Consider the following 11,870-nt stretch of genomic DNA (forward strand, 5'->3'; position numbering starts at 1 on the left):
GGCATTGAATAAAGGATCCATGGGGGAAGTACTGCCTGTCTGCGGGAATATCCCTACTACCACCTCAGCTGCTGATCCATACAGGGCAGGGAACTTCTCACTTCATTTAACACTTAGAGTGGGTTTAGTTTTCACCTTTGGTGGACACTGGAGCTGTGCGAGCACAGTGCAGCATGTGCAGTAGCAGAACAAACTCTTCCCTTGTCCCTGTCTGCTCTGCAGCCCGTTCAGGTGCCGAGCCCTCTTCTGAGACCGCCAGTTAAAAGAAAGGCAGGGGACGTTCCTAGTGCTGAACATGAGCAGAAGGAGGAAAAGGCTTGTGATGCAGAGGCCGGGCTCTGGGACTTCTCAACTTGCTCAGTGACCACCAAGCACCCCTAGATGCTAGCAAACACTTTGGCTGGGCCTTTATTGCTGGTCCTTTGCTTGGTTCATGAGCAGCCCCAGCTCTGGGTGCCGTGGCAGGGGGAAGGTGTCCATTCCTCCTTCTACCCCAACATTGCCATCAAGTGAGGAGGCTGTGGTCGCCTGCCTTGTGGCTGGTGCATGGAGGGGTGGGGTGTAAAGGGAAGATGTCTGTCTGGCAGCAAGCACAGTTGGAGGCTGATCGCCCTGCCAAGGCAAGAGCCCAGGCGCTGGCACAGCTCGTACACCAAGATCAGGTTGAAAGCAGCAGTACAGTAGCGGGGTCCAAAGTACAAACACATTGGTCCAGCGCCTGCCAAGCAGAGAATTGCTGCTTTCTCCCTCTGTGCTCTTCCGCTCTCCTCAGCTACCCTCGAGCCCTGTCTGGATATAGCAGCGGAGATGGGGTGGTCTGGAGGGTGCTGGCTCGGCTGTGCTGCCTCCCATCCTCTCTGCTGTGGCTTCTGCTGGTCTGAACTGGCAGTACGTCTTCTAAGCTTTGTGGGGCCTGTTTTTAAGACTTCCCCTTTGAAGGATACTCTAATGGCAGCTGATCACTCAGCTCAGCAGCATCTTGTGCACAAGGGAGCTCATCCAGCTGTACCCCGAGAGCTGAGACTGTTGCTGAACTCTGACATCGCCTTCAGCCGGTGTAAATCTGCAGGATTTTTGTTTTGCCGTATAAACCAGCCCCAGTTTGCATAGATTTTGCCAGCTGAAATTTATTCTAGAAGATTCATGGTAACCTGAGTGGCAAAACGGAAGTTTCCGGGCAGGTAATGTTTGACCTGCTCACCAGTCATTTTGCTTGGCAGAAAATATGTATTTTACTGGAATAAAAGAGAAGTCGTGTTCCTCAGCGCTTAGGCTGTGAAAGCTCCCTGGGCAGCTGTTCAGCAGGGTGGGGTTTTAGGAGGCTGAGGTACAGAGTTGGTTTCAGGCAGTCTGGGTCTCGTTGCCAGCTTTGCCAGTGGCTCTCCGTGATGGCGTAGCTGCTTATTGGAGATAACAGATGGGGAGATTTGAAACCTCCTGACCCTTTGGTCAATCTAAATCAGTGCAACTTGTTCAGCGTGCTCGGCTGGCTGCGCAGACTTCTTTGGAGCAGAGGCTGGTGATGAGGTCAAGGTACTAGAGGGCTCTGTGTTTTCCTTGAACCTAAAGAAAAAATCCTTCCAGTGCCACCTTCTCACACGAGCAGATGCTTCGTTGGTGCCTTCCCTTGCGGGGCTGTGTGGTGGCTCAGGATCTTGGCTGCGGGGCTGGGACCTGTCAGTGTAACTGGTAGCAGCCACGAAGTGGCTGGAGAGCATTTGCAAGGACCAGGGGTGTTTTCAGCAGAACCACCTGCCCAACAGCAGGGACACAAGGCAGGGACGAGGCGCACGGCCATCCCCAGCAGCAGCGGGAAGAGGCTGACCCTGGGTCCGCCGGGCTGTGGTGTTCTTACTGGTCCGAGCTGGGTTTCAGCAGGGAAGTGGGGCCTCTCTGTGGTTTTTGGCTCTCTGAGGTGTTTCGTTTCAGACTGGGGGAAGCGCCCGGCGTGTTGGCAGGGCTGCCTCTCCTTTGCAGTCCCCCCCTCCGCGAGCGGAAAGCGGAGAGCTACGCCGAGGGCTGCCCCATCACACATTACCTGTGTGCTGCAGCATTTACGGCTGGTAGCCTTGGGCTGTGTCGGGCCAGAGAGTTGTCCTAGCTCTGCATCACTTCTGCTGCTTCCCAGCAAGGACTGGATACTATGCAGGAATTTTTGACTGTCTGAACAGCTCTGGAAGATAAGGAGAAAAAAACATTTTCTGGGTTGGTGAGTTAGATAAATATCCCAGAGTGCACATCCATGAACCAGCAAGGAAATGAACATGGGGAGCTTGGTATCAGGGACTGTGACTTGTATTTAACTTGGATTAACTATTTATTAACTTTCAGTTAATATCAGCAGTGTGCAGTCTCCCTCCTGCTGCTGTACAGCTCTGCAAGTGCTTTCTGTAGCTCAGGGCAGGGTTGAACTTAGCTGAAGGGCAGGCCAGCGAGATGAGGGAAGGGGAGAGAACAGGTTGGGGGGGGACATGAGGGACTTGGCAGAGGAATGACAAGGTGTGGAGCAGCTGACGTAGGATGCAGCTTCATTTCTGGAGGTCGGTGGGCAACACATGGGAGCAACGAGGTCAAGACATGGTATGCTGAAAACAGGGACAAAGTATGGGTGGAATCAGGCAGAGTCTTGATGGAACTGGTGAAATAAATAAGGTGCTGGGGAGACAAAAAGGCCAAAGCTGTGTGTCAAAAAGGCATTGTGTAAATGCAGCAGCTCCTGCTGGAGATTCCTGTTTGCCTTTTCAACTGGCAGGACCATCCTGGCCCATCTCTTTGTGTGTTACCTACCTTGGATGTGCCTATTTTCTCCAAAGCAGCATTCCTGTGCTGTGCTTTGCCTGTGTGTATCCAGTATGTTTGGCAAACCCGACCTTGACACAAACCTGTGGTTCTCTCTCCTCTTTTAGCAGCGTCGCCCGTAAGCTGAAAAACTGGCCAGCACAATGGGAAAAAAACAGAACAAGAAGAAAGTGGAAGAGGTCTTAGAGGAAGAGGAGGAGGAGTATGTGGTGGAGAAGGTCCTAGATCGGCGAGTGGTAAAGGGCAAAGTGGAATACCTGCTGAAGTGGAAAGGCTTCTCAGAGTAAGTGCCTCCCTGCCTGCTGCTGTGGGGTGGGTGCTGGGCTGCTCCGGCACAAGCATCTCTTCTGCCTTTGGCTCCCAAAGCCTCCGGGCAGGTAGCTCAGTCTCGCTGCATCTCTCCTTGTCTCTAAAATGGAGCTAACAGGCCAAGGACAGCCGTAATGATAAAAACAGCACTGCTAAATGCCTCGAGCTCTAATCAGGGCTACGGGAGCACAGCCTAGGTGAGAAAGTCCTGTTTCTGTGTTGCAAACAGGCTGTGTAGTGCCCTGGTGGGGCTTCCCCCACTTAAACCTGGTGTGAAACAAGCAGCCAGGTAAAATGAATTGCATTTCTCTCCCAAGAAGGCAAATAACTGCCCTACCCTCTTGCATCCCTGCCTGGATCAGGGCAGGGTCCTGCTTCATGGGGTGAGGACACCTGCATCCAGCCGGCTGCTTCTCTCAGCATCTCCGCATGACCTGGTGTCCAGGACTTTTCTAGGGAGGGAAGGCTGCAGCAAGCTGCCCTTATGTAAAACTAAGCTGTTGTCTTTGATTGCAGTGAAGATAACACATGGGAGCCAGAAGAGAACCTTGACTGCCCAGACCTCATTGCAGAGTTCCTTCAGTCCCAGAAAACCGCACATGAGAGCGAGAAATCTGAGGGGAGCAAGCGCAAAGCAGAGTCTGACACGGAGGACAAAGGGGAGGAGAGCAAACCAAAGAAGAAGAAGGAAGAGGTGAGGCAGGGTGGGGTTTCTGTGCTCACCTCCCTACCCCTGCATTTGGCATGGTGTCTAGTAGCTAGAGCAGCCATTTTTCCAAAACCTCAGTCAAACTGTTCTGCTGCACGGAAGGGAAACTATTGCACTTCAGCAAGACACAGCTGAAGTGCTTTTGAAAAGCTGTAGCTTTTGGAAGGAGGCGTGAGCTGTTGTCTAAGCTAGGCCTCTTGGTGAATGCTGAGCCAGTACTAGCACTAAATCGAAAGGCCAGTTCTTGAACCAAAAGGGTACGGAGCCCCAGCTTCTTCTGAAGAGCCGCAGAAGGGGTGAAACAGGAGGCAGGAGTTGCCTGTTGCCCCTTGAGGAGGGGGAACAAGGTGGAGCGGAGAGCCTCCTGCTCAGGGTGCTCAAGAGCTGCTTGTGAAAAGGGACAGTTAAAGGCTCTGCAGTCTGGTTTTCATCCCAGGAGCTGCTGAATCTTGGCCAGCACAAGAGTTTGACCAGCATGGCCTTGGAAATGAGATCGCCTGCAGGGCATTCTGCTGTGCTGCCTGGGGCCCGGCAGGAGGTCACCTCCGTGCAGTGGGTTTACACCGGAGTGGTCTTCTCAGTTCCCCGCTGGCCTTTGTCGTTATAGCTCGAGCACCTGATACGCAGAGCCTTTCTGAACAGCCACCAGTGTGTCCTGGTGACCAGAAACAGGGCTGTGGCTGTCACCCTGGTGATGCTACAAGTGGAAACTTGTCTCTTTTCAGTCGGAGAAACCGCGAGGCTTTGCCCGAGGATTTGAGCCAGAGCGAATCATTGGTGCCACGGATTCCAGCGGGGAGCTCATGTTCCTGATGAAGTGGTGAGTGTGTCTTTGTGTCTGTCACTTCTTCACTTATTCTGTGCCAGAGAGGGAAGGACCTGCGCCTGGGGAGTCCCTGCTACCTGGCATGAAATCTCTCGCGATGGCGCTGCTGCCTGAGGTGACCCTCTGCGCTGAGGCTAACGTGGATGTGAAACGAGCAGGTAGGGCCCTTGGGATTGTGTGGCTCTTAAGATGTCCCCCCGCAGCAGGCGCGAGCTTGGGGAGAGAGAGGGGCATGGTGTCATGGCGCGGGCTGCAGTTTCGGAAGGCTGCACCCAGAGGAGAGCCGTGACGATGACCGTGTCCCCTTCGGCTGTAGTGACACAGGGCTTGTCGCTGGCGCAGGTGGGAGCCAAACCAGTCAGGCGTAGGTGTGAGAGCCATTTGCTTTTGCACCGTTTCAGAAGTACGGAGTGGCTGGGGGCAGGGCTGCAGCTTTGATTTGGCTTCTCTCCCCATCCCCAACAACACAGAGCTGAAATGCCTGATTTTTTCCTGGGCTCATGTGCTGCTTCTCCCTGCTCCAGAGCCACTCGGGAAGGGGTCGCTTGGATCCCCCAAGCGCCTCGGGGACTCCATTTATCTGCTGCTTCTTGATTTTTCTCCGGTCTCCACTTCTTCCGCCTCCCCTCCGCAGCCCCCTAACTTGCACCTCTGCTCTGGCCTGTAGGAAGAACTCCGATGAGGCCGACCTGGTCCCCGCCAAGGAAGCCAACATCAAGTGCCCCCAGGTGGTCATCTCGTTCTATGAGGAGAGGTTGACATGGCATTCCTACCCCTCAGAGGACGATGACAAGAAAGAGGACAAGAACTAACCCCTGGCACCCGCTCTGGCCAGCCTTTGTATAAAGATCTGAACTGTGGGTTTGAGCAAGAGGGAGAGAACGCAGCTCTGCTCGGTTGGGAGCGTAGAGATGGCTGGAGAAGATGCCCTTTGAAGAGACCAGTATGGTTTCTGTGCCCTGCAGCTGCTCAACTGCTTTATGCAGCTTCATGCTGTGTACAGATTCAAACCAGCCCGGCTCAATTTGGGGGGGGGGAGGGAAGGGCAGGGGGCTACTGGGAGAGTTGGGGGGGAAATTGGGGTGTTTGTTTCGAGGCTGTCTATTTTGCAGCTTGTGGGAGAGGAAGCAAAGCCCCTTCCATGAAGGACTATCACTGGTGAGGGTGGGCTGGGGAAAGGGAGTGCAGATGGATACTGCTTATTCTTCAAAGACCATCTCAGCAACCCACAGCCTTCTTCCCAATAGTGTTAACTCTGCATTTTTACGGCGTAGCATGTGTGTAGGTTTTGGTTTTTTTTTTTCTTTTGCTATTTACTGGTGTATTGGTTTGGGGGGCTGGGGGGAGGGATGTGGGGAAATTGGTCTCTTGTTTCATTGTGGGGGGAGGGAGATGAGGTCTGGTGACAATGTTCCAGATCATTTCCAGATCTTTTTTAGAACCTGAATTCAGAAAAGGAAAAAAAAAAGGGGGGAGGGGAGAGCCCAGTATTGATGACAGAACTAAGGAGACAGGGACACTGACATGAGACTGAAACTGTGAATGTCCAAATCTCTGGAGCCGAGATCCTCAAAACCCTGCGAGCAATTTTTAAGGGGGGGTAGGGGGGGATGAGGGGAGACTTGTGAAAATGCAAACTTGTGATTCGTATTGTCCTGAAGCAGAACTGCCAGTTACTGACACATGCATTGTATGTGGGAGGGTGGGGTGCGGGGCAGGAATGGATTTTAACCCCTTAAAAGCCTTTCTACCCTTCTTTCCGTTACAAGGTGCTATTTCTCAAAATTGGGGGGGAGAGAGACTTCTGACTACTTGTACCTTTACTCACCTTAATTTGACTGTCCAGCCAGCAGCACTGGGAACCCTTTAGTTGTGGGAGGGAGAGGAAATCAACAGCAGCACAAGAAAAAAATCAATTCCATATTCTCCCATAACAAGTGATTGTTTGTAGGAAGCCAGACATTGGTGCTGGAGCTGGATGTGTTACCCTGAATCTTCTGAGTTTGTTTTTTTTTTAATCAGATTTATTACAAATATTGAACTATTTAATGTCTGGAGTCATGAGCCCCACCAGACTCCTGGCACCTCCTTGTAGGGTGGTATGTATCTAGACTTGCATTGTACAAACCTTTTTTTAAAAGCATGTGTTTAGGTTTCTGTGAAAACGTTGTTTAAATGTAAAGTACGTGTTTGGATTTTAACTTCATACCAAGCTCTGTCAGTTTTTTGTCTCAATAAAATTTTAGATTTATAATCCTGATCTTTTTCTTCTCTACCTTGCTCCTTCCTCCAGCTCTTTGTCCATGAGATGAGTGACGAGGTGTAGAGCAGGTCACGGAGGGAAGTTAGCCTGCGGTTGTGGTTCTCTCTGAGCAAGGTTAGCTCTGATGCAGCCCAGGTTAGCCGGTGGCTCCGATCTGGGTGTCGACAGCAGCAGGAGCTTTGGAGCAGCTGACAGCGGGTTCTGATTTATGTTGACTTCCATCTGGAGAAGAGGTGTCGTAGAGGTTAGTGTCTAGAGGCCTGAGTCAAGTCTCGCCCCTGGAGACAAGAGGACTAGCTGTGATTTGGGACCTCGTTTGATGTAGCAAGATGCTGCTTGAGCAGGGAGCGTGCACTGCGTGTGTTCCTAGCCAGGATCCAGCACCAGAGGTGGGGTAAGTGACCTTTACTTCAATTCTCATCTGAACATTGAGCAGACTTTGTCGCTTTGGGTTTACGGATGGATTTTTAAAGCTCTGGCAATGGTTCTGGTGACTGTTTGGCTGAAGGTGGAGATGGCCTTGCTTTATTCCTGATACAGCCTTGCTGGAGGCCACAGGCTCCTGTGCATGGAGAATAACCTGTCCTCCTCTGCTCAGCCCAGCTGACACTCCACGCAGTTCTGTGGACAGCAGAGTGGGCTGAAGCATTCCAGGGAGGAGGATTGTGGTTCCTGGCTCAGAGGTTTCTGGTTTTTGCAGGGCACAGGATGGAGCAGGGAGAGGCAGGGAGTTTTTGTGTGGTGTTCAGGGCTGAACAGGGGCTACACCAGCCCCTCGCTGGCACTCAGGGCTGCAAAACTACGCAGCCAGTTGAAATCCAGGTTATTCGCAACAGCACAGCCTATACCCAGCGGGACGGTGAAATATCTGCCCTGCCCCAGCAGCCAGCAGAAGCAGCAATTAAACCTGTATTAATCACTAGAGATGGAAGGGGTAACGTCCACTTAATTGAACGTAAGAAGGCTGTGGTTCCCTAGGGAGGCTCTGGGGCGATCGATCGCAGCAGGTAGCTGAAGATGCACATTGCTCCATCCTGGGGGTGGGACTGTGGCCGCACCGAGTACATGGGGCTCCCGTGTGAGCTGCTGGCAGGCACCAGATCTCTGGGTACCGGTTATCTCTGGCTGTGGCACTCTGTAAGCGGGACGGGTCACCTCTCAAGAAACCGAGGCACGGGGAAATAGTCTCCCAGCCCTCCTAACAGGCTCAGAGATGTGCGGTTGATGATGAGGGTGTCTTCCTGGAGCTCACTGCTGCCCTGGGCTGCCAGAAGCGGGGCAAGGCAGAGGCAGAGGCAGTTTCTTTGTCCCCCCCCCGCACCACAGCAGAGGCTGGCAGAAACCAGGGTCTGTCCCGGGAAAGCAAGCACACCAGCATGAAGCTGCCTGACTGCCACGCTGAGGGCTCGGGCGGCAGCCGGACACTGGTTCAAAGGGCCGCTGAGCCACGGCTCTCGCCGAGATCAGAGGCACGAGGCCCCGCTGGTGGCTAAGTGCTTCCTGCTTCGGAAAATGAAAGGTCTGCACTTCACCTGATTACGGGCTGGCAGGCAGCCTGCGCCTCTGACAGCGCATGGCATGACATGCGAGTGACAGCAGCGGAGGTGCAGAGCTGGTTAAGCTCCTGTCCCTCCTCGCTACCTGCAAAAGGCCGGTGCCCAGCTGCCCCGCACGGGATGTGACGGGCACGGGCAGGGAGCCAGAGCTGAATGGATTTTGTCAGGCTTGTTCTTAGCTTGGGCTTGCTTGCTCTGAAGCCGTACCGGAGGCTGGGGAACGGTGCTTTCCTCACCTGGAGCCTCCCTGACAGGGAGATGGGGGTTTGCTGGTATGTTTGTGCATGAGCAAGGATGTGTGTGGGTGTAGGAGCGGAGACACGAAGTAAAAGGTCCTGTTCTGTGGTGGGGGGCAGGCAGCAAAGGGAGACTGGAACCTGGGTAGAGCAGTGCATCTTCCCCTCCTGTGTCCATGCGTTCTCTGGACCCCACAGGGAGGGCTGTAACCTTCTCAGAGCATCACTGGGGTGGGGGAAATCCTTGCAGGTTTTATTTGCAAGCCGGTATTACATTCTAAAACAGGCCCTGAAGGAATATCTGAAATAAATACCCTAGAGCCCAGGAAGAGAGACAGGAAGCACCTCAGAGTGTGTATTTTAATGCTTCACGTTCCCCTTGGCTGCGCTGTTGCCATGCGTAGAGCTGGCTTGGGCTCAACTCTGGCAGCAGGAGTAGACAAACTCTTCCAGTCCCATAAGGAGCGGTTTAGTCTCCAGGGAAATGACATTTGCCCCATGGGGAACCCCGGTAGAAGACCATCGGGGAGCAGAGCGGGGCCGGCAGCGCGCTTTCTACTTGGTTTTCTGGTTGTATCTGGCCAAGGCTGGTGGACAGAAGGCTTTGAGGCCCCCACAGTAGCATCTCACCCAGATGTCCTGGCTTTTAGTGATAGGCTCTGTTGCGTACTCAGTGTAGGGGTGCAGGAACTGCTACGTAATAATGACGCCAGTTGAGAAAACACAGCGCCTACAAGCAGCAGTGCCAATAAGGTTGTGGGTATTAAAGCCTTACAGAAAGGCGGCTATAACTAAAAGATATATAGAGATGATATGATGCTGAGCCACCAGGAAGGCATCCCAAAATGCTACTTCCAAGTGCAACGATTCAGCACCAGCCCAGTCTCTTGCTGGTGCATCAGCAGTTCCCAGGAGCAGTTTTCCATCCCCAGTTCACTCATCGGAGCTGCACGTGTCATCTTCTGCAGGGTCTGGGTTCCTGCCTGCACCCTGGCAGCACAAAACCCTTCACGGAAAACAGCAATGAAGTCAGGGCCTGCCCTTGAGCCCGGCTGGACACGAACCGAGCTCTGCCTGGGGAACAGAGCTGCTAAACCAGGGGCTGGAGCCACCACCAGCCTGGCAGCTGCCCACCGGCTTTGCAGCCAGACCTTCCCACCACCAGCAGCCTAAACAGGCAGCGAGGTGGGGACGGCCACGGCACAGGGAAAAGCTGAGCCGAGGGGTCAGCGATGCCCCTCTGTCGGCTCCGTGGCAAGACCGAGGTGCTGGAAAAGCGTATTCCTCCAGACACGGAGACGAAGGGCTCGGTCTCCTTGCTCCTCCTGGGCCTGCCTGGGCCTCATCCTGCAGGGAGGGGGACAGGACAGGAGCTGGCCTGCAGAGCCTGATATAAATACACTCATGATTGAATAAACTTTGGCTCCGTAACCAACGCTACAGCTGAAACCTGTGGGGAAGGTGGGGCTTGTGTAACAGCAGCAGGGCTGGCTGGAGCTGCAAGAGGGAAGGGAGGTTTCGAGCTGCGCCGATGCCATTTGCTCACCCAACAGGAAAGCAGGACACCGCGCTCCGGCTCCAGGAGTCGAAACGCCAAGGAGAGGGATCAGGCTGTGCCAAGGCAGCTCTGACCCGCGGCCACACACTGCACCCAGCTGGGCCCCGGCCTTTGAACTACACCAGCTTTGGTGGCTTTGTCCGAGGGACGCACAACTTGCACCACGCAGCTGCACATTTAACTAGAAACACACTTTTCCTCAGCTTTCTTTCAGAAGATACTGTTGTGAAGCAAGGAAAAAAAGCAGCTAAGCCAGAGCTGACTGTTTCCCACAAGCGAGGAGCCTTTCATTTTCCTCCCCTCCAAGCCTGTTACCTGCAGGCTGGGATGACAGCGACTCCCTCCCCAGACCATTGCTGGAGGCAAACCAGACCTGTTCTGAGCTCAGCACAGCAGAAGAGAGCCAGGAGCTACCGTGGGTGAGAAGGACCCACAAGAGGAGGCTGTTTTGTTTCCCCGACACGCTTAATCTTTTACAAAAATAAAAAAAATTCCATGAAACAAATGCTTGTACAGTGAATAAGCCGTTTTATTTTTGTCCTGTGCTCACACAATCTCTCTTCTTTCCCTGACAGGTCACAGATCATTAAAATAAAGTTTCTAAGAGGAAAATAATTTAAAACATACACGCAGGGCTCCCTTCCAACCTCCCCACACCCACATCTCCACCACTTGTGCTTCATCTCATGCGTAAGTAAAGCCGTTGAATCTCAGGACTCCAGGATGGGAGAGCCTGCTGGGGTCTCGGTGAGTCCGTCTCACGCTGTTCGGGGCTGCAGCGAACCCACCGAACACCCCGCAATGCGCTCCGAGATCCAACTACTTTTCCCATAGCCCGGAAAACGTGCCTATGACCAGACATCTTCCCTCTCAGCAGCTCCAGGCCTCCCTCCGGCATTACCAGGTTTCCTTCCCTTGAGTTACCACCCCGAGTCTTCCCTCCGACGCGCCGCCCTCACCCCGTATCACATGCACAGGACTGGCTAGGAAAAGCCATTTTTAAGCTTTTTCAGTTGCTGGTAAAGTCAGTACACTCCCAGCTGTGCTATATTGTAAATACAGCTTCTAGGATGGTCTCCGTGGCGGAGACCGACAGTGATCAAGGCACTACCCCCACCCCCCTCCTGAAAACAAAGGAAGTCAGACCAACACCTAGGGACAGAAGAGAATCCTATAATGTGATCACACGGTTACACTGAATCTTTATGGCAAAGAGAACATTTAGCAGCTTTGAACGTTTGGGCTTCTCCCTTTTACTCAACACAAGCACTCTAGACCCTATAGGGAAAAACAGGGCTGAAGCCCTAAAAATCAAAGCGCGGTTAAGAAACAGGAATCCTAACAGCTGTCTAATTTCTATAAGTGACAAGCCCACGGCCTGGGGTGGGGACCCTCCGCTCCCCTTGTGCTGTACGCCGACCGGGGAAGGGGGGGGGGGGCCGCCAGGGGCCCAACAACCCTCCCCACCTTCCTCCCCAAGCAGTTCCCCAGCCAGTCAGTGGGAGAAGACAGCGTTTGCATGCAGGCTGCTGCGTGTGCCGTCTCAGCGTCCCAGCACGGCGCTGGCTCAGCGGCAGTGACATGCTCTGAAGGGTGGTGGGGGGCTGGGCGGCC

The 11,870-nt window shown here is 53.6% G+C and overlaps 1 protein-coding gene across 1 annotated transcript; it reads left to right on the forward strand.

Annotated features, from left to right (window-relative positions):
* Positions 1-2,903: 2,903 nt before the first annotated feature.
* On the forward strand, positions 2,904-5,668 carry CBX1 (chromobox homolog 1). The gene is made up of 4 exons (XM_010585511.1): positions 2,904-3,082; positions 3,625-3,802; positions 4,543-4,637; positions 5,311-5,668. Exons 1-4 carry the CDS (start codon positions 2,943-2,945, stop codon positions 5,453-5,455), a joined length of 558 nt encoding a protein of 185 aa, XP_010583813.1. The 5' UTR covers positions 2,904-2,942; the 3' UTR covers positions 5,456-5,668.
* Positions 5,669-11,870: the final 6,202 nt, after the last annotated feature.

The sequence above is a fragment of the Haliaeetus leucocephalus genome, unplaced genomic scaffold (genome assembly GCF_000737465.1).
Source record: "Haliaeetus leucocephalus isolate CR32 unplaced genomic scaffold, Haliaeetus_leucocephalus-4.0 Scaffold110, whole genome shotgun sequence".
Lineage (NCBI taxonomy): Eukaryota > Metazoa > Chordata > Aves > Accipitriformes > Accipitridae > Haliaeetus > Haliaeetus leucocephalus.